This window comes from Anguilla anguilla, chromosome 11, assembly GCF_013347855.1.
Source record: "Anguilla anguilla isolate fAngAng1 chromosome 11, fAngAng1.pri, whole genome shotgun sequence".
NCBI classification, from domain to species: domain Eukaryota; kingdom Metazoa; phylum Chordata; class Actinopteri; order Anguilliformes; family Anguillidae; genus Anguilla; species Anguilla anguilla.
The window spans coordinates 15,440,375-15,462,733 of NC_049211.1; the positions used below are offsets into that span (position 1 = coordinate 15,440,375).

A 22,359-nucleotide genomic window follows, 5' to 3' on the forward strand; every position below is an offset into this window, starting at 1 on the left:
TCGCCTTCAGGTTGTATCCTTTATCCTGGATCAAACAGGCAATATATACTTGCAATTTTATCAGGAGGACCTTGTTACCTTGTTTTTACTTCTGGATCAATAGTGCTCTTGGGAGCTCCCACAAGGTGCCCGTATAATTTTCCTGCTAACTCTTGTACCCTATTTATAATTTATATTTCTTTTGCTTACTGTAATAGGATATTAAAGCACTTTTACTCAATTTCACAGTTCTTGTTTGTACGTTTCTGCACTTTTTATGGGTTTTGCAGTTATTATAACATGCCTGTAATTTGCTCTGGAAGGTCAGTGCAAATGAATAAGTAATGATGATATTAATATGATTCTATCACTTAATTTGTTATTTTCCATTTTTTTCTTTCAGGAGCAGTCCTTGGAACTCCCACCTACTCGACAGCCCAGCTCTTTTCACAACTCTGTGTGAAACCAGGAATGCTTGGAAAGAGCCAGGCTCATAATTACCCATAACCCACCTCTACCATTAACACCTGCATCTCTGGTGTGAGTCCTTTGGACACCAGATAGAAGAACGGGGAAGGTCTAGCCGGACCCTAAATTGGCCTAGACATGTCTTGCACGTCAAAGTTATTGCCAGTGGTCACTGATCCTGCTTTCTGGCTCTAGGTAGTCCACATACCCCTGCAGCTGAAATATATGCAGGTCTTGGGCTTGCTGCATTGTGCTTGTAGCCTCACCTTCAATAATGAGAACCGTGAACAAGCCCGATTTGGCATCATTTCCAGCAGCTATAGAGCTTTGACACTGGGATATAAAACAACTAGAAAAATACAGTCCTGAACCCTACTCCTGTTCCATCCCAGATCCACATTTGTGAGATGAGAACAATGCGCATACTCACTCTCCCCACCCTATATCAGGGGAGAAAACCCTACAGCATCAACATAAATGTCTTCTGATTGTCCTCCAGAGATTTCCTTTTTTCAGCCCGACTCAAAATTGATGTGCTATCAGTCTCATTATTGAATAAAAATGCCCTAAAAAATTTAGCTTTTTCAATCTGGTGGTTTTTTTTATGTTGGAGGAAATGCACAGAGTTGTGCAGGGCTTTGCATTCCAAGCCTCTTAATTAAAAATTAAAACAGAAGGGGTGCGCCTCCTCTGCAGTGTGAAGGGGGAGCAATGCAACTGAACTAAAGTGATTAGGGAATCCCCCTTAACCTCCTTCCATTTATCTGTTCACCTGTTCCCTGTGAATTGGCTGTCCCCTACCTGCTCAAGTCCGTTCATCTCAGAAGGTCACTTCCCGTGTAATTTCCCAGTATTTTCGACATTTGAGCCTCTATTCCAGGACCCTGGCTCTCTCATATAAGCAGGTCCCGCCATTCGCGCCAGCCCCAAAAAGTCCAGGAAGTAGTCCAGCAGTTAGCCTCGATCAGAGTGGCGGCGTACGCTTCGCTGTGTGTGGTGACCTTTAGATGTGGCCCCGCCCTCTGCCGCTGTGCCGCGAGTCGGCTCCCGAGGGGATCGCTGGCCTGTCGGCTGGGACGCTGGGAACATGGCAATAAATGTCATCGCTCCCGCCATTGAATCTTATGGGTCAACACTGGGATTTTCCTGACTTTGTGGAAGGTGTGCTCTGGATTTCGATGTGCTGTTTTCATTTTTTATTTTTTTTTAACTGAGTTTCTTTTAAAGAAGGTGACTTTGGATATTGCTGTGAACTCTTTTTTTGGTCAGATTTATTTATTTATTTGTGTGTGTGTGTGTGTGTGAACATTCATTTAAGGACTTTGAACTGAGATAAGTGTGTGACTCGATTGCTGAATCTAAATGCTGACAAACCAGTTCCTGCCCTCGATTTTTGTATGCACTAGACGACGTGAAGTGTTTTTTCCTTTTTTTCTTCACCATCAGCTCCATCTCCTTCTTTGGTATTGTCGAGCTTTTCTGGAGTTATTACATAAATTCTTTCTCAAAGTGGTAGTGAGATTGGGATCTGCAGGAAGTTATTTTGACCTCCTTTAATTTTTCGTTTCTCTTCCCCTGGTTAAAAATCACAGTCTGGCGTGAATGTATGTGCTGTCGAGCTGCTTGAAAAAGGGGCTGTAGCTCTACCCTTCTACAACAGAAAGGAACGGATGAATAAAACATTGTGAGAGAAGCGCAGGATCTGGCAGAGCATCGAGGTGGAATCTCCTCTGCTCTCGCTCTCGCAGCGGGGGAGCGGGACGAGCCGCAGACTGACGGGAGAGCCGCAGTGTCCTGCAGCTCAGCTCCTGTGCCAGGACCCGCCGGGCTATGAGCCCCCTCCGCCTCCGAGCCCAGGAGCCATGCCCGTGCCCGAGATGGCAGTAACCCCGGTCAAGTCCCTGTTCTGGGAGGTTTTCCCCCCGATGTCCACGCGGAGGGTGTACTGCACCCCTGTCTTCCTGGACGGACTGGTGTACGTACTGGGGGGCTGCAGCGAGACGGGCCTGCCGCTGGACACCGCCGAGGCCCTGGACGTGGCTTCTCAGACATGGACTCAGCTGCCCTCGCTGCCCACGGCCCGGGCAGGGGCAACCGCAGTGGCGCTGGGGAACCGGCTGCTTGTGGTCGGGGGCATGGATGCTCAGCAGAGCCCCCTTTCGTCCGTGGAGATCTACAATCCTGATGAGGGCAAGTGGGAGAGGAAGGCCAGCCTGGGGCAGCCCTCAATGGGCATCACATCTCTGGAGAAAGGTAGGAGACGCATCCCGATTATCACCCTCAGTCTGGTCAGGGCATGCCCTGCTGCACATGCTGCTGCAGCCTTCTGCTGGAACAATTAGTGTCTCGCTAATGTTATCTCTCACCAGGGACAAATAAAGAAAGAACAAATACTGAAGCCCTGGCATAACACAGTAATTAAATGTACAATGAAAACAGCGCATATACAGAGCTCTTGTATTAATACACAGTTAAGAAGCTGCATTCCTGCAATCATTCTCCCAGAGATGGCTATAGGCTTTGAATATTTATGCTGCTTAATGCCTCGGCAGGAAGGAAATGGTCTGTTGTTTAGATTGCAGTGTAACATCTTTGTCTGTGTTTACATTCTCAGTCAGGTTGGCGCCATCACGCAGTGAGGTTTGAGTACTTGCAACTCAGTTGAGTCAACATTACCTACCTTAATGTAAAGCTTCATTTCTTTTTGCAATGTATCCCCATCTGGTGTTTGTTGGAGCAGTGATATATCAGTTAGATTGAGGCGACAGTTACCAAAAGCCCTTTAGTTATGGAGATGTCAGATACAATTACACACTAGATAAGGAGTGAGTGCCTTTTTGATGGCAGATTTGTGCTCCTCAGACTAGTTAATTCAAAAAAGTCATGCATATCCCTGCCTGGCCTATTACGGACTTATGAGAAATGCCTACAACTGTGAGAAAATGTTCCAGAAATACATTTCCTGCATAGTGACAACAATTTTTATAGATTTTTGCACCGCTAATGTGTTATATTGGTGCTGATTAAAATGGGGTGTGTTTTGGCAATATGTCTTGTTGCTTTTAATTTGCCAACTGTTTGAATATGAATTGTGATTCTATTATCCTTTTTACAACATTTACTGTCCACATTTAAATGTGTTTTTGAGCTTTTTCCCATGCCACACTTGCCCATTTGTTTAATACCTTATGCTATCATTAAACACAAAGTGTGTATATAGTTAACCATTTTAGTGTTGTCAGGCAAGTCCTAAACATGGAAGGTGAATATTTCACCTGTTATTATTATTTTTAGATTTAGCAAACATCTCCTAGTGGGAGCTAATTAGTTTGAATTCATTATGTTTAATGAGACATTAAAGCATACATACCCTTTGTGCACTTTCATTGAAATTATTTTAATTAACACAGTGATCAGGCTACATTATGCAATTATGATCCTGTCATTTTTATATATTATTTTATATATTAAAATGTTAAATGTGAAAAAAGACAGATAAAAATAATTTTGTTAAGTACACAAAGGCAAACCTAGCTATAGATATAATCAAGAAAAAAACCAAATCAAATGCTACTGGCATAGCCGGAATGGACACGGTCTTCTTAATCAAGCTAAACAATAGAAGACCAGTTCAGGATAATTATACAATAAAGGTAAGTCCTCTTCTCTCTCTATTTTTAGCTCACCAGCTGCAACACATCCATATTCATATCTATACTCAGTTATTATTCTGAGGTTCAGTTACTCATAAAAATGCCAGAGAAAATATTTATTTTTAAAAATAAAAAACAAGCAAAGATGTCTTGGAGGGAGCTTATTATTTTGGCGTCTGCCAAATGCCTGTAATGTATTTTAGCTTTGTTTAAATAGTGACACTTTTCATTATAGTTTCAAGTTGAAACATTACAGCTCAAAGGGCTGAATTTAATTGAAGAAGGGTTCAATAATCAGCCTTATACAATGGCTTTATTGTTATAATGAATAGTAATGAATAATAATTATTATAATATTAATGAGTAATACTGATAATAATAATTAATCATTCTTAATTTGGCTTCGCCTCAGGCAATTTACTACCTCCACATCAGGCATTCAAAAAGTGTAACACCCAGCCACTTGGTCATTATCCATTGCATAATAGCAAGCGCCAGCTGAATTATACACTATGAAATGTTCAGTGTTAAATCAAAATCTTGATAATGTTAAACATCCACTACTTTTTACACAGTAATGTTAATTCAACTTAGAGTTTATATGAGTCCCATATGGCCAGAGTGTTAAAGTTAAGTTAATAAAGTTAATATTAATAATAATAATAATAATAATAATAATAATAATAATAATAGTTGTATTCCAGTAGCGGTATTAGTAGTTATGAAAGAAGAAGGGGAAAATTGCCTGGTCCACCAAGGGCATTAGCCTAGCAATGGGGATTATGATAGTAATTATAATGTTAATAGAACAGCTGCTTGATGTCCCAGATCTGTATTCCAGAAGACCAACAGTGTATCTCAAGCCTGACTGACTTGTCAGCATTAAAAACCAGCATTACTGTTGCCTAGCAACAGGTGTGTATGAGTGAGTGTGCGTGTGTGTGTGTGTGTGTGTGTGTGTGTGTGCGTGCGTGCTTGTGCGTGTGTGTGTGGCTGTGACATTTTTAGAACAATAGAGTTGAGGTTGACGTGTCTGCTCATCTGTCCTCCTCAGGAAAAGCTCTTATAGCTATGGCTTCTGTAGCTGTGCCTGCATTAGGTTAGGTTTCTACATGTCAGCCTCCTACTTCCTCCTCAGTTTCTTGTTTTTTTTGGGAAGGAAAGATAAGCTGTATATTCAGAAAGAAATTGCCCTGATTTCCATTTTAAGGCATACAGGTGTCTTCAGCAGAAGAATAATAAAAACAGCACCACGCTGCAGTTTAAGGTCACAGTACCATACTGTTGAAACTGTTTGTGCTCTGAACTACAGTAGAGCACATGGCTTTGAGAGACCCATCATTCATTTATTTATTTGTTTACATGTTTAACCGGAGTCAACTTGCATTTATTCTTATTTTCATTCACTAATAAATTTGAATAATTCTGCCAGGATTCCCCTCTGGTGAAAATGGGGAGTCTGGCTCACCTGACAGCAGTCTGTCAGCGTGTGGCATCTCCAGCATGTCTGTGGTCTGCCTGCCCATCCACTCTTAGACTCACCCTGAGGTGCTGTGAAGTCGGGCTCATACCTCATTAAGAGAAAGCGTGCTTAAGTCTGCACAGTTCAGTCATTTACGCTCCTGTATGGCTCATTTTCTCTCCATCCTCCTCAGCCATTTCCCACCATTCAGTTGCCCTCCTCTGTCACCCAGCTCTCAGTCTCCCTGTCCTCCTTTTTGCTTTGTTTTGTCTTCTTAATCACTGGTATGAGTTCGTAGTCAAGATTGCTGGCATGGTATGCATCAGGGAAGTGTTGCAAAAGGCAAAAGAAAAACATCACACAACTAATATATTTTACTGATAAATTGACAAATGTAAAGCTCAAATCACAAAAGAGTTACAATTACTGTAATACTATGAATGTTATCATAATGATAATAATATTAGTCATAGTATGTGTTTAATATGTTTTGTGTAATGGTTTACATTATTACAGCTCACATTGTTTCTTCTGTGAATCTACAGAATAGCAAGGTCTTAGTACTCGACTGGAATTGGGAATATTTTAGTGTCTGAAAGCGATAAAATCGTATGTGATAAAAATATTACATTTATTTCATAGAAAAGCCTGGAGAAACGGTTGGTATTTAATGCAGTGCTGGAGAAAATCCATGCCTCCCTCTCCAGCCATGCAGTAATAACATTACCTGTATTCTTGTCCAGTTTCATATTGTTTTGTCATGTTTTAAATGTGAATACACATGACATGCTGATATGGGAATAAGGAAGATAAAAAATTTTTAAAGTACAATTCTCAAATCTGAAATGATGGCAAGAAAATGTGTGTTTACTGTTTAATAGTTACATGACTGTAAAACTACAAAAGTGAACTAAAATTTTAATACAACTTCTAATAATATTGAATAAATAGTATCCCACTGGAAAATATATTCTTGATTTGTCCCAGGTAGGTGACAGGTAGATATATACTCTAAGAATAATAAGTCCAAAAAGAACTAAGGGTGCGTTCTAGGCACTCATAGAGAGCAGATATATACTCTGTTACCCTGTTGCATTTTTTTGTAATTTACTGTTGTAAAAGGAATTTTAGAAAAATTAGCTGTATGTAATTAATTATTTTTGCATCGCATTGTTGTATTTTCAGCATCTTAAAGTATTAATGCAACTCGATCCCTCCCACTTCATGGCAGTGGGTTCATATTTCAGACAGCCAGATCTGCTCATGCCTGGAAGTCCTGCAGTCCAGGCTTGTGCTCGCATTGATCAGTCACTATGAGCGCAGAAGTGGGCACAGTGTACTATCTATTGAGTGCCGAGTAAACATCAGGTGTTATGATTTTGTCTTCCCAACAGGTATTGCACTTTTCACTTTGTTGTGTGATAATTTGGTTGACTGTAATAGTTTGTGTTTGTAAAGTGCGGTCCCAGGGCTGCTATTAGTGCAGGGAACCTCACAGCGGGATAATTTTAGTTTATTTTATTTTCTGCTCTGTTGTTTATGTGTCTTGCCAGGACCCCATTGCCTCACTCACAGTAAAATGTCCAGTGTTAGTTGAACTCTAACAGTGTTAATTCAACTCTTGACAGATAACATTTGATCCCACTCTGGAATGTGAGACTAAATGTTATCTATTAAGCGTTGAATTTGCACTGGACATTTTACTGTGCTCGTCTGTGTACAGTCACTTAGTCTTATCGATAATAACTGCCTGTTTAAAGTGTACACTGGAAAATTACTGTGCAGCCATGGCTGTTTGCCCCTTTATTTCCCTCTTGGTGAAATTTGGCGCCTGTCTGCTGAAACCCCTGATCTTGTGGTCTGTCTGATTTTATAAGAGGTCTGCTTAGGAGCTGACTGTGGATATCAAGCAGTTTCATAATTTTCCTTGATTCCTATTTAGCGTCAATTTGCAAAAGCTCTAAGGGGCTATCAACTGCCAGTGGAAAAGGGCCCTTTAATAAAACTGTGTCAGCCGAAAAGCTTATTTTCTGTGAGCTGTTTGTTTCTCTTAGAGCCACAGAAAAACTGAAAGACCTATGGAATAAGAAAGACACTGCGAAATACACAAGATAAAAATGCATGGAGAGAAACAAAATGCTGAATATTTTGAGTCGTGAAAACAGCAGAGGGACTGATCTAATCTTCACAAACGACTACCCCTACAAACAGTGACAGCATTACAAGTGAAAATATTTGGCTGGGTAGCTTAATCGTAACAATGTGCCCCTCTGTGTTATGGCGAGTGGTATCTAATCTTATTGGCCAGTAACAATATCAAGTGGCTCTGAAATTTTCTTGAGGTAGCGACACATATGGTTCTCTAATTTATACATTTGTGTGGTATGTTAGCCATGACAATGCTGATTCACAATGTATATCAGGTTTGCTCACAGTTCACTTAATCTTAATGTGTACTAGTCCTTTTTCCTAATTACTGTATAACACCAAGCCATGATGTTCTGGCTTCATAAAACATTGCCCACTAATGCATGCAACTTGTATGAAAGTTCTAACAACAAAAACAGGACCAGACCAATCATACAGTATAGAATTTTAATAAACCAATGTGTTTCAATTTTAGATTCAATTTTCCTATTCTTCAGGAATGGTCTTCTTTGGCAAAGCACTTGGACTGGCTCTCACCAGTATGGCTGATACTTAACATTTTCACTCAAATAGACATAAAAGTACCTCCTTATCTAAAATGACTCTAAACTACTCTAGAATAATGAGCTATGATTATTCGGAGCATTGGAAGCTTTTGTTCATCTATCTGTTTATTTGTTTTCAGTCAGTGGTAAGCCAAATTAAAAGCCAAAACAACACAGCGGAGCTCTGTTGGACCAAGGCCAGTGATGAGGGAACTGTGGTAAACCCATGAGCAGCTTGTACGTGGCCGGTACTTGACTCACCTTGATGTGTTTGTCCCGTGGAATTTTCTGTGGGGGAGATGGTTTTGTGTCTTTTCATTATTAGCAAATCATAACAAGGGAGAGGGTAGAGAATGAACAATACCTCGAAAGTCGTATTTTGGCTGAGATTTGATGTTGGTGTCAGTGTGAACAGAACTGCTGTTGTGTCTTCTGCTGCAATTGCTCTTGTACTGCCCTGAGAGGTATCCAGTATTACCCTCCGTATCGCTGTACAAAAAGCTCTCCAGCGGCCACTTCCACAAATTCCGTTGCCTCTCACCATGGAAAGAGACAGATCATTGCCCTGCCCCACTATTGTGTTCCAGAACAATTTACAGAAGAGAGAGCTGGCTGATAACATTCAAACCTCAAACTGTGCTGTGTTATAGATGTCACACAGCCCTTAAATCACCACCCTCCCAGCAAGAATCAACATAAACGTAAAGCAAAATTAATATTGCAGCATATGCATGTTCTTAACTTTGTCTAGTTTGCGGGGGGAGGGGGGGAGGTTGAACAGTATTAAATAGACACATGCATACACACACACACGCACACACACGCACACACACGCACACACACACAAGCACAGTCGCTCACACACACTTGATCTTGGTTTTCAGTGCCGCATTGTGTGTGCTCACCCAGGGGAGGGCGGATCAATCACGTGGAATGGAGAGCTGATTTTCTGAAGACCTGAAAATGCAGACCTGGTGTTTTCTGGCCCCTCTCGAATTCCTCTGAGCTTGCAGTAGTAATTGCAGTGGTTTTGGGTTTGCCACAAAGAGCATGACTGTATATCTTCTCATTATCCGTAATGCTGAGGGCTTCCACCATGCGGTCCCTTTGAGAGAATAAGGGAGGGAGTGGGGGGAGGTATGGCTGTCTGTCTGTTTTTGTGTTTCTACTTTCCTAGCTTTCTTAACTCTCCTCTCCGCTTCACTTGTTCTGTCTATCACTCCTGTCTGTGTTCTCTGTCTGTACTGTATTTCTTTTTCTGTATGTCCCTGTTCTCTTCCCTCTCTTTCTGCACCTGTTTGTCTTTCTTCCTGCCTGTCTGTCTTGCAGCAGCTTCACCCAGCTCTTGCTGAGAGTGTGTACTGTAGACTGTGTAGACTGCGTGTGCAGAAGGGTGTTTGCAGTCAGGAGGCAGGATCTCTCTCCATGATTTCATTGTCAGTGATGGATATGGTCCTGGAGTGATGCAGGAGTGGACAGCAGCCAAGGCCACAATAACATTTTTACCTTCATCTAAACATGAATTTAGGTCTAGTGGGTATGTGTATGAACACGTATGTTTATGTTTGATGGAGTGTGTGCGTACGTGTGTACGTGTACGTGCGTGCGTGTGTGTGTTTCAGTTTGAGAGCATGCTTACAGTGGATGTGTGTATCTGCACTATTATGTAGCAAGGTTATTGTAAATGAAAACTGAAGCTAAAACTAAACCTAGCCATGAAAAAACAAATTTGTGAACTGAGTCAGCAATAAGAAACACACCTGCCCAAGAAACTAAAACTAAAGTGCAAAAATAATTTTTGCCTCTGCAACTAAATAAAATTAAATTATTCACTCATTTTAGTTTTTATACAAAATATGAAGAAAGGCAAATGCCCTGCCTTTTAAGGGAAGGTATTTGTGGCCGCTAACATATATAGCAATATGCTACCTCGGGCATTATCCTCACTTTTAATTGTAGATCTTTTGAGTTTCAACAGAAGAGTGATCAAACTTTTCTTGCTATCATGGCAGAGGCCCATCCACTGAAGGCCAGTGACAGTGAAAGAGACAGAAAAGTCTGTATATATACTGTAAAACTATATTTCAGTGTCATATGAGTCAATTTCCAATTGATGTTTTCAGTCTTGGCTAAGGCAAAAGTTTTCACTGAAGTAGCATTGAGTTAAAGGGCATCATGGCTGTTGTTTCACTGTATTCAGGAATTCAGCGGAACATGACACAAGGACCCTCTGCCATAGCTGTGCTGGAAAACTGCCGGATGAACAAGCAAGATCACATTTCCGTAGAGGACAATGCAGATGCATTCTGCCTTCAAGGTCTGACCTTGGGCCATTTAAAAAAAAAAATGATATGGTTTCTGTTAGAGTGAGGTAGGGCTAACTGATCCTGGATTAGTTCCTGAGGGTGAAAATACTGTTATTTATTTACAGTAAACATACTTTCCTTACCTGAATAAATTATTGCCTGAAAGAAGGACATCTTCCAGTAATGGTTCACCTATTTTCTCAGTAGAAAAATACTCTACCAGCGAAATGACTCTGTGCATAACATCTTCATAACACTGCAATGAAATTTTGGAAACATGGCAGTTTGCTGCAATATTTCAGTAATGTTGTTTTGTTGTTTTTGGCAGTTTGGTTCTGGCCCCATGTGTATGTCATATGGAACTATTAAATTTGAAAGAATTTAATATGTTCATTTGTTTCCCAAATTTGGACTACCCATTCACAACTGCAGTTCTGTTCCCCTGCTACTGCTGCAACTTCCATCAAGCCAGGATTAGAATGTGCATCCCGTATAATGTGTGGACAAATGTGAAGTCAGTCGATTGCTTTTACACAACTAATGCACCAAAGAACTACAACTGGCACAGCAGCTGTACACAGACTGTAGATGGCTGATTGGCCACACACAAGTAACCTTTTATGTATTTTATTTAACCAGGAACACACCATTGAGATTAGCAGCTCTTTTTCAAGGGGTGGCTGACATATGCATACAATTACATTGACATCATCACAATGACAGGACACATAAAAGGTGATAAAATTACAGCTCAGCAATGTAGCTGCATACACTGGCCAATTAGATTAAAAGCAGGTACACTCTGCAGTTATAATATGCTTAACTAAAAATGTTAAATTTGAGAATGGTATTAACATTAATGCTCTCCAGATCATTCAAGCTTTTGGGCGCAAAGAACTTAAAAGCTGCTTTCCCATGTTCTGTACTCGATCAGGGGATATTAAGATCCAGAAAATGGAGGTGATAGCTGCTCATCATGCTCCTTTGCTTAAAAGGCAGCTCCAGCAAACAGGCAGCTTTCCTGTATTGGTTTTTATAAATGAACAGATGCCAGTGTATAAACCTACATAGCTTTGGTGAAATAAATCCAGACCATTCATAAAGATGACAGGTGGTGCATCAGTGATTTGGCATTTGTTATGAAACAATGCACTATGTAACACTCTGTTCAAGGCCTGAAATTAAATAGAAGCAGCATGCATGCAAAGTGTGTCACCTTAGTCTATAATAGGTAAAAATGTAGATAAAGAGAGCCTTCTCTTAGTTCAGAATATAAAACAATATTAATATTAAAATAGAAGCTCAGCATTATTTTCAACCTCAAATATTCAATATGTATTTTAAAACCAGAAACCTAAATACTTTGAACATTACACTCATAACAATACTTTTGCCATCTAATATGACAGTTTGGATATAATTTAGAGTATGGAACCCAATAAACAACATACAGTTAGTTTCGGGATAATTAAGGGCCTGGTGTAGCCCATTGAGAGTAACCTGAATAGAAGCAAAAGGAGAAGCAAACAGACGCAAAAGCTTTAGGTGAAGTAAGGCTAGGGTTAGCGAGGGGGCAGAACATAAAAATAGCATCATTTTGCATATAAATGAATTTCCGAGTAAGGAACTACCAAGCCTATATTATTTATAGAAATAGCTTATAGCTTTTGAAGTGGGGAGTACCTGTTTTTCTTGGGGGATGCTGTTGCCATTTGTCTCAGGTGACTCCCAGCTATATTAGCACTGGCTTAATGAAGACCATGAATCGTGCATATTTAACTACGTATATGAACCACTTAGGAGCCCTTCATTCAGGATTTTATATTTCGCTTGAAATATTCAGAACTACATAATATCCAAAGTTTTTTGCATTAATATATCAGGGTCATTGGGCACCAAATATGTGAAAATGTATGTCATTTTCTTTTTCTTAAACGTAGTGTTTAAATTATGAGCGGGCCATTGCTATTCACATTTGATGGGTTAGGAATATAATTCATAACCCATCAAATTTCTGGAATATAATATTACATTTCTCTCCACTTACAGGTTTTATGCACCTGTTACTGCATATTCTGGAACAGAGAGGGGTTACAGAGTTCCTTCTTTAACTAAAGGTGGGAAGGAGAATATCAGCCTTCAAAGTGGTTCTATTAGTAATTCACATAATGTGTTCTCTGGCAAATTACTTGCTCTGATGATGGTTGTACTATCAAAAAAGTAAAAAAAAAAAAGGTGGATTATTTCTGTACCTATCATGCCAGGTTTTTTGTGGTCCTTTAGGAGCTGGGAAGCCATTTGTGGTCTTGATTAATTCATCCATTTACTCTTGCGGCTAAAGCTGCAGAATGAACAAATTTCATGTCTGACTGTAAATCAGCCACAATAGTGCCCATATACTGTCATTTATACTTCTTATAGCACCATCACACAGAAGACCACCATCAAATGGTAGGTTTAAAAAAAAAAAAAAAAAAACTTTTGTTACTATGGCAATGTCTGTTTCTATGGAAAATTGTTGCTATGGGCAGTTAATTAACCCTTTCAAAATTCTCCTTCACCAAAGCTGGAGCCATAGAAACCGGTGTCAGATAACCACCTTAAATTAGGACTGGACAGACTCACGTAACTTAAGAGCAGAGTCAAATTACGCTGTCTGCCCAGAGAGCAACAGATACCTCTGTAAGCATTCATAAGAGCAATTTTTTTTTTTCATTTAAAAGAGTGCAATTCATAGATGATAAAGTTATTGTAGTTCTTGTGTGAAGCGGCTGTGGTGTGTGGAGCAACCACATGGCAACAATTATTAAATTCACAGGAATTAGTAGTAATATAAATTCCAGGTCAGTATTAGCATATTTTCTGCTTGTAAGCATGTCCTAGCATGCCCCATTTACTTTTTATCTCCCCCCCTCCCTCTACTTTCAAGTGCTGATCTTTCAGGCTTGCTGCCATGATGATAATCACATGGTGTACTCTTTGAATTTGATAGGTTGAGAAAGCCAAAAGTGATATTATTACTACCCCCTGGACAAATAAATAATAGTAATTCATTGTATCATGTTAATTTGCTGCAGGTCTATATGTAAGTATAGAAATGAGTAAACTAAAGGCATCTCAGAGTGATGTTCCCGTCTCAGAGTGGGGCGCAGTGTGAGTTCCACCTCTTGCATCTGATGAAACTTCATGTATATGGGGGGTATGACAGCAGCCCACCAAAACAGCAGCTTTGGCTACACTCCTTTGATCTCACTGAATTTAAGCCTCATTTTCTCAGAAAGCCATAATTCCTCTGATATGGGGTGAACAGTGAGCAGGTGGATTTTGAAGCAGTTACTGTAGAAGGGAAAATTTTATCAGGCCCTCTTTGACTTGATTGAGTATCTATTTCCAGTCAAACTGTTGGTTTTTCAGCACTGTTCTCTGCAGTCCTAATGTAGGAGATTGATCTGTCAGCTTTTGTGTGCTATTTTAGGAGTCGCAATTTTTAGAGCTTCGAAGGTCACCAAATGCGGCTCATTTCTGAACTTACGACTCAAGTTAATTCTGTGAGCTCATGGTGTTCCCCTTCAGGAGGAGTCAGAACAGATCTGACAGATTTATTTGATTGCTGGCTGTCAGGACTTTTAACCGGAAGAGATATTCAGAGCAGCTTTAGTAACTTAACTACAGTATATACTTAAAAGCTTGTATCGTGATATGGTAATCCTTCCTAAGTTCAGATACTACAAATCTGACTGAAACAAAAAATTATTTTTAAATTCAAACCTACTGAGTGTTTAAACAATTCTTCTTTTCAAAAGCATAGGCAGTAGTTACCCACACCGCTTAGACTGCCATGATGTTCAAATATCATACCTATTCATACCCCCGAGCTAGACGGCCATGCACTTACGCCCCATCTCAGGCACGCAGAATTGTATGCTGATTATTTGAGGCGAGAGCATCTTGCTCCTGCCTGTGCATCATACCGCATGATTTCTGCTTTCTGAAATTTCTTCCATTTCCCTTGCAGAACTATTTAAGTAGATTTATGTGTTCCAGACTTGGAAAGTCCACATTCACAATGAATTTGTATGTTGCACTTCTACCTTTTGGCGAAATTAAATGAATACAAGACAGATGATAGTATTAAGGATTTTTGGAGATGAGGCCGTTTGGAATAGTGAGATGAGTTCTATGCTGGACAGATGAGTAAATGTGAAAAGACACACAGAACAGTGTGTTAGGGTTCGGGCAAATTCAGACAAATAAGCTGGTTCTCATTCTGGCAGGAGCGCTCTCCTTGCATTAGACGTTACTGGCCCTGGGTCATCTACCCAGCCCCTCCAGTCTTCCTCCAAGTCCAACCGTGACATGCTATTAGCGAGCTGACAGCCAGCATCCCAGCTCTGTTTCACATAAAGCCAATTTATGCTAGGGCCTGTGTAAGAACCTACACACCATCCTGTTCACAATGTCAACACTGTGATGTTGAAATGGAGTCGACAGAATATGAAAAGACAATACTCCCCTCTTTGACCATTATTTACAATTGTGCATTTAGTAGATGATCTTTTCCAGTGATGCTTATGAAATTGCTGTCCATTTTGCCATTTAACCCAGACTCATCCTTTCACAGACACAGCCTTGTCTGTTCTGGTCATATGCAGAAGGAAATTGTGAGTGGGATGTTTGAGGTGTTTTCCTCCAGGTTTTGAGTAAAATCAACTGCAGCATCTGAAAGGTATAATGTAATATTCCATGCAACGTTCACTATTTGCTCTGCTGACGCAGATTAATGCCGTAATGTCTGTCACCATGGAGTGCATTAAGGTGTAAACACACATGGTAATTCACAGCCGTTGAATGTGTGTTAGTAATATATTCCAGTAACAGACACTTCTTTCATAAACAGACGATCATTATCTTGTTTGTTAACTGCAGCAAATATGAAACAGATTGCCTTGAGAATTCATGGTGAAACAGACAGAGACACAAACACATAAATGTGAAAGCCTGTGTAATTATTCAAGCTGCCAGCATCGAATGGCTGTCACACAACACTGATGTCTGTCAATAGAATCTGACTCTGAATATGTATCTGAGCAATAAGAAGCTGCCAGAAGCATTATTTCACATTTAATTGTGGTGTTGTTATGTTATTTGCAAGGCTATCAATTGCCAAAAAGTCATCATTTACGTTGCATTTATGTACAGTCCTCATCACCATAAAGGCTGTTTTCATGGAGCAAGCATCACATACAGGTGAATATATATATATATATATATATATATATTGTGTGGTGAAATTTGATGTTCTTCCATTATTTGAATTCTCTAGTCTTACCCGCCCAGGTAATATGATGGGATTCAACCAAAATTGTGATGGTTGGTATGTGCTGATCCCATTAAGCACCACTTAATCACAGCTTATTACCATGATATGTATTCAACTGGGTATTGAGACAACTCTGGAATGATAACATGCACGGATAGTCCTTGTCACTTCTGTGTTAATGGCTTGTACATCATGTCTGACTCCTATACCAAGTGCACAGCAAATATAGGGAAGAGCAGTGTTGGTCTTTCTTGCTTTAAAACATATTGATTTTGTGATTTCTGAAACTGACAAGCAGAAGAAAGGAAGATGCGCTTGTTAGAGCCCTGAGGAGAAGAGCCTGATTGGCTGTTTTGTCATGCTGCGAAAAAATAGAATTGAAGAGACCATTTCACTTACTCCTTAAATAAATGCAGACATTGAACTTTCTGCAGATGATGTTTTTAAAATGCATAATCTTTGCTATTTTGAGGGCCAGAGATGTAGCTACAGCTGCGCTATTTAGGAATTCTAAAATCCCCAAAGCTAGTGTCACGTGCGCTCGTGTGCATTACTGCTGCCTTTGTTACCCAGCTTTCCCAAGGGTGAGCAAAAAGAACTGGTGACTTCACCAGCTACTGTATATTATCACTCTACTCTCACTTAAGCCCTGGCAATGTGTTCACGGTTCCTTCCCATGATGCTTTGCTCCATACATCTTTCACCCGGCAGAAAAGCTGTTATGTAATCAGTAGATGTTATATAATGATATTTTAACCAGGTGGTTCTTGCATAATTGTTGATGGTATTTACCTGCCGATGGAAAGTCTTTGAGGTATTAAGAAACCATTTGGTCTCTACCCAAATTTTTGGAGGAAATGTCCCAGTGTTTTCCCAGCACGGTTTCCAACGCTGGCTCTATGGCAGGACACCTTTATACACGGTACACATAAACGACTTACCATGCAGTGCCCAACCTGACATGAAAAATTCATGTCAAATTCTTAGTGCTTCTAGCAACCACATGGTTTATTTTAAAAGTTGCTATAAATATTCTTCCATGCTTACGTCAGGTGTGATGCAAATTTTACAGGGGCGTTAATTCAGTTCTTATGTATCCATCACACACTACATCACATCTAGTAACACTGTGCTCCTACTCAGCTGAAGTGTGGTTCAGATTTCTCTGGATGAATCTTGTCCTATCTTTCCTGAGTTCTGGGCACCTACTTTGCCCTTGGGCTCCATACCGCATACATACCGGGATCCACGCATGCATCCACCAAGCTGCTTATTCCACTCTGTGGCAAGCAGTGGCGTATGAAGGAGCCCTTCCACCAGTAGCTACAGAGATTACCAACGCACAGCTGCACATGCAGCTACACGCCCCCTCCCCCGCCATTCCAGAGTCTATATATAGCGTGCCTTTAATTGGTGAGCAGAATCCAGTGCACAAACATGGTGTGTTATTAAGGCCATTGCAGGGGGCTTGAAGCCACTGCGGATAATGAATATGACAAAACCCTTCCTCTCTGCTCTCAGTAGTACTGGTGTGGCGACATTGTGATTGAGCTCCCATTATTGTGAAGGCATCCCCACCTGCCTTTGAGTTTTTGTATAATAATATTTGATATAAGAATATTAGTCTCCCCTTTCATTCACATTTCTGTCTGTATTGTTCCAGCCTCAGTTTTGCTGAAGGCAGATGCTAACAAATGGTCATTAGCATTAAGATAAACCTACTATTTTGTTACTGATTGTAATTAATTGTATAACTGTGACTGCCAATCATCCAGTACAAAAATACATCTCAAGCCTGACACCTTGTGAATATTCATAGTGGCCATTACTGAAAGCCCTTTGCTGAAAACAGAACAAGTCAGCCCTGTCTGGTAATTAATGATTGCTGCTGTCATTATAAAAGATTTAATACATCAGTCATGTGTACAACCAAAACTAAATGGGGTGTAATTATTTTGTTTTTAATTATTATTTTCTTCTATTTCTATTTGGTTTAAGCAGCAGTTCCATAAAGAAAATCTTTCTTAAGGCTGATAATGTAACTCATCTGTCCAACCACCCACATAATATTACATTACAGGCATATACAACTCCAAAAGTTTGAAGTACGATGATTAAACCACATGGGAGATTGCTCTAGAATTTAGATTCAGCCTTCTAGTTGGTGTGTATGAAAACATTATTGTATAGTGGTCAACACAAGGCTATGCCACATCAACGCAATGCATAGCAATGAACACATAGTGTTTTACTTCCTTGTATCCTGCAGGGCACAATATTTTGGTGTATTGTTTTTTCTTCTGTAATTGCAGAGCTATGTACAGGCTCACAACCGTTTTAATGATGTCCCTGACAAGACAGCTTTGGCAGGCCCGGCCTGAAAGCCTTATTTTCCAAATTTAGACCGCTTTTTGCTCCATAACAAGAGACCTCTGACCACCCGCTGACAACATTATCTGGGCTCTCTGTGACCTCTCCCCCCTCCCGTTGAGTCTCATCGACCAGCATCTTCAAGCGAGAGAAAAGTCTATGTGAAGGTTCGACAGATTGGAAAATGGGAGAAACAGTCAGGCTCAATTTCAGCTATTTTCCTTATGCTGCAATAGCAAAAATAAGGCAGGCATCTGATGTCTGATATTGCCATAGCATGTCTCCAGTGCATGTGGGCAGGAAATGCTTTCTGCTTCCCTTAGAATCACAAATGGTAACCCAAATACACTGCAGTAGTTTTATTCCTGCAACCTTTCTTTAGATTGCAATTGGTGTGCTTGGAAAATCAACTCATTGATATGAGATTAGATACAGTATTATATCTTCTCTGTCCCAATTGTTACATTACGCCATCGATAACTAACTAGCTAGCCTGTACAATAAGAGTGAATGCCAGAAACTTCAGCAATGTGTTCCCTGCTTCAGCATCACGTTTAATGTGTTAGTCAGCACACCTCCATCATTTGCCATATAGGAGCTAGTTAGCTTGAGCAGACTTCAATGTAATTGCATTAGTGAAACATTTCCGATACTTAGCTGTGTATACGAGAGTGAATATACAGTAAAGTTCATGCCCACCTTGTGCAAGTGTTGTACACATGCACATAGTTGATGCTGCAGTCATAACAGCGACAGGATCCAATCATCTCAGTACTTTCCTCCTGTGTCACCAGGTAATTTGCATCACAAATTACTTGAATAATAATGGAGCAGACCCCCTTTTGATTCACATAGGTGAGTGGTTGGAAAATAGAGCCCCTAATCTGCTGTGTACATGTGTGTGTATGTGTATGTGCATGTGTTAGTGTGTTCTTGTATGTTTACTCATTTGTCCACCTCTCTCTCGTCCCTTCCTGGTGTCTGTTATTTCAGTTCAAAAAGCACTCAAGGATACAAAACACATCAAATTGGCTGTCAGTTGCAAGTCTGGCTAGTGCTTCATTCACTTGAAAGCTGTGCTTTTAATGCCCCTGTCATAGTGAGCGGGCTATGAAAAGCCAAAGAGACAATGCCGTGATTTTGTTTTGCAGTGCAATAAAAGGGAATGCCGACAGCACTTTGAATAGCCTAACCTTTTGTTGTTTTAATTTCCTGTGCCAAGGGAATCAAAGTGGCCTATGTACATGGGACCACTTTTATCACTAAATACAGATTCTTCATCTGTGCTAGGACATCTGGGGCAAAGTGTTAATCACTTAATCAAAAATGACCTTATTCAGTCCCCCAGGCAGTTTTCCCCTCAGAACCAGTTTACCTCACAGGATGGCTCTAGATCATATTCCATATAAGGTGTGATTTCTATCATTTCCCCCCTTTACCTCACCAAAAGTTTGCTTTTTAAAATATGAAGAAGACAAAAGGCAGAAGTTGACAGCCATGACAATATTGGATTTTCTCTTTATTAACTTAACCTTCCCTCCTACCTGCAAAAACTGTCTCTCCTCAGATGCAGTGTTTGACAGGGATGTGTAGTCTGGAGGGATCTGGTGCTCATCCGCCCAGACAGAGCCCATCTGTACAGCCAGAGAGCTGTTGGTGTTGAACTTTACAATTTTTGGAGCCAGTCCCAAATGGGATAGCTTGAAGTGACTCAAAATAGTTATTTCTACCACCTTGATGAGTTCAAGATGTGAAATGTTGTTCACTTTTTGCAAAGATGCTAATAGGAGGTACATTCCTATGATTTTCCTGAGGTAAATTCCCATGGATTGTTGAAGGGACAATATTTTAACGAATTGTGGACCAAACCGTGAGCAAATATGTATTTGAAGCTCCTCTACTCTCGAGAAAGATTTTTTAAATACTGCTGCAGATCTCGGAGAACATGTTAACCAAATATATTATTATATGAAGAATTTCGTTCAGAATTTTGGTGAACAAATTTTGTTTGCAACTCTCCGCGATCTGCCGGATGTTTGTAGTGTCTGTTGGTTTGAAGTATTTCAAAAAAGTATTTGGCCCTGTGTACTTAACCTAACACTGCCACTTCTGCAGTATTTATGCTATTTGAATCTGCTTGTCCTATTGCACCTTTATTTACATGCCTTAATTAAATTCAGTAGGAAAACAATAATTCAGCGTGCACACTGGCACGTGCTGAATTCAAACCATCTGATTCCTTCAGCTTCAGTGGGTCTTTGCTTACTCAATGCAAAATACCAATAAGTAAGTTAATGAAGCTGCCAATTAGAAGGGAATTAAAAATAAATAACCACCCACATTTGTTTTGTCTGTGATCAGGGCAGTTAATGAATCATAATGCACTGCCTTGGAGTCCCTACTATTACTGCACACAGAACCACGGGCAAGACATGGCCAGTGTGTTAGCCAGGGGGTGTTGGAAGAAATAAAACATGGAGATTATGGAGATGGTTGTCAAGGAGACGGTGGCGGCATAATCACATATGCAGTGATTTATTCATCACATGGTTAAATGTAAGTAACATGTTATTCACTGGAAAAAATACTTTTTTGGACAAACTGAAAATAGGCTTCTTTTGGGTCTTCCAAAATAGAAAAATCAGTTTAAATGATATATTCTCCAAATTATATATATTATATCTCAAAAGAAAATGCTGCAATGATGATGACCCCTTTAAAACCTTATGGGTGAGAACATCTGGCAGTAATGTTCTTCTTCATAGGTAAAATAAAATGAAAAGAATCCTGCTTTAACCTTATTTTGTCTGAATATTCACAGGGGTGTTGGGAGCTTCTGAAACTGTTACAAAGGAATCTGTTTCCACAGCAGTAGGGAAATCTGTCCAATTAATTCACATCACAAGAAAGGAGAAATTGTTGGCTGAGGAACATCTCGGTTTTTTCCAAATTAGTGTGTAGCTGCAAAACATTTAAACAGAAAAACATAATTTACCAGTTTCTATAGTCCATCCTAGAAAATTTGCCATGAAGAGGATGTGGTAAATTATTGCAGCTGCAGTACCTGTTGTGAGAAAGCAGAAGGCTAAATGTATGAGATCTTCATGAAAAAGAAAAATCCTGAAGGAGAATTGTCAATGGTATCAAATTATGTACACCCCATATGAATACATTTGAACTTATTATGTTTTGTATTGTTGTTTGATTTGGAGTACTAAAATGATCACAGTATCTTTTCAATATGAATGTCCTTGGCCTTCTGTTCATAGACCCTAATCATGAGTAAGCCTATCATGAACACCATGAGTAATCAGATGTCATGAACAGCAAGCAAGCTGTATCATTCAGAAGCTGATTTTAACACGTGAGAGATATGTGTGATCCTGATAGATAATGTGCAGCATGATTGTGTATGCGAGCGTTTTACTGTAGCTGTTCATGGTGTCAGCGTACTGTCACTCCGGGTTTGTGTTTAGGCCTGTGTCTGACAAACAAACCCACACAGTCTCACTGCTTGTCTGCCTCTTCTACACCTTTTCGTGTCTCATCAATTGAACTTTTTCAAGTCAAAAGTCCTTTAAACTTGTTTTTTTTTTTTTTTTGCTCTGATGATTCAAGTTGTTTTTGGTTTTTGATAGAATTTTTTTTTTTTTTTTCTTTTTTTGTTCGCTTTTTCAGTCTCAAAGGAGTCTCATGGATTAATGCAGTCATGTAAAAACAGAGTGTTGTAATAGTGCGACATGAACGGAGCAAATCTCTATGCAGAGACAAGGTGTCTACAACTCTGTTATACTATGATATATTATTTACTTATGTTATATTATTATATAAGCATATTTGATTTACTTATATTTATGACTTAGCATCTGTAATATGATAAAGGCCAGTCACATCCAACCACAGTCAGGCACTTTGTATGCCATTAGTCACTTCAAACTGTTTGAGAACTTCATTTCAGACTGTGATCAGTTCCGTCAAGTATGTCTGTGCTAAGGTGGAGGATAAATCACCATTCCAATCGCAGACACACTCAGAGCATCCTAATTATATTTCTGCACCTGAGATATTCAGCTAAGCATAGGAACTGGCATAATGAAATCACAAAGGG

At 39.8% G+C, this 22,359-nt stretch overlaps 1 protein-coding gene across 1 annotated transcript in view; it reads left to right on the forward strand.

Moving 5' to 3' along the window:
- Nucleotides 1–22,359, forward strand: part of klhdc8b (kelch domain containing 8B) — a 65,642-nt gene that overhangs the window by 11,154 nt on the left and 32,129 nt on the right. The window contains exon 2 of the mRNA XM_035383072.1: nt 383–2,700. Within this exon, the coding sequence (XP_035238963.1) occupies nt 2,310–2,700 (391 nt within the window). The 5' untranslated portion in view covers nt 383–2,309. The remainder of the gene's footprint in view (nt 1–382; nt 2,701–22,359) is intronic.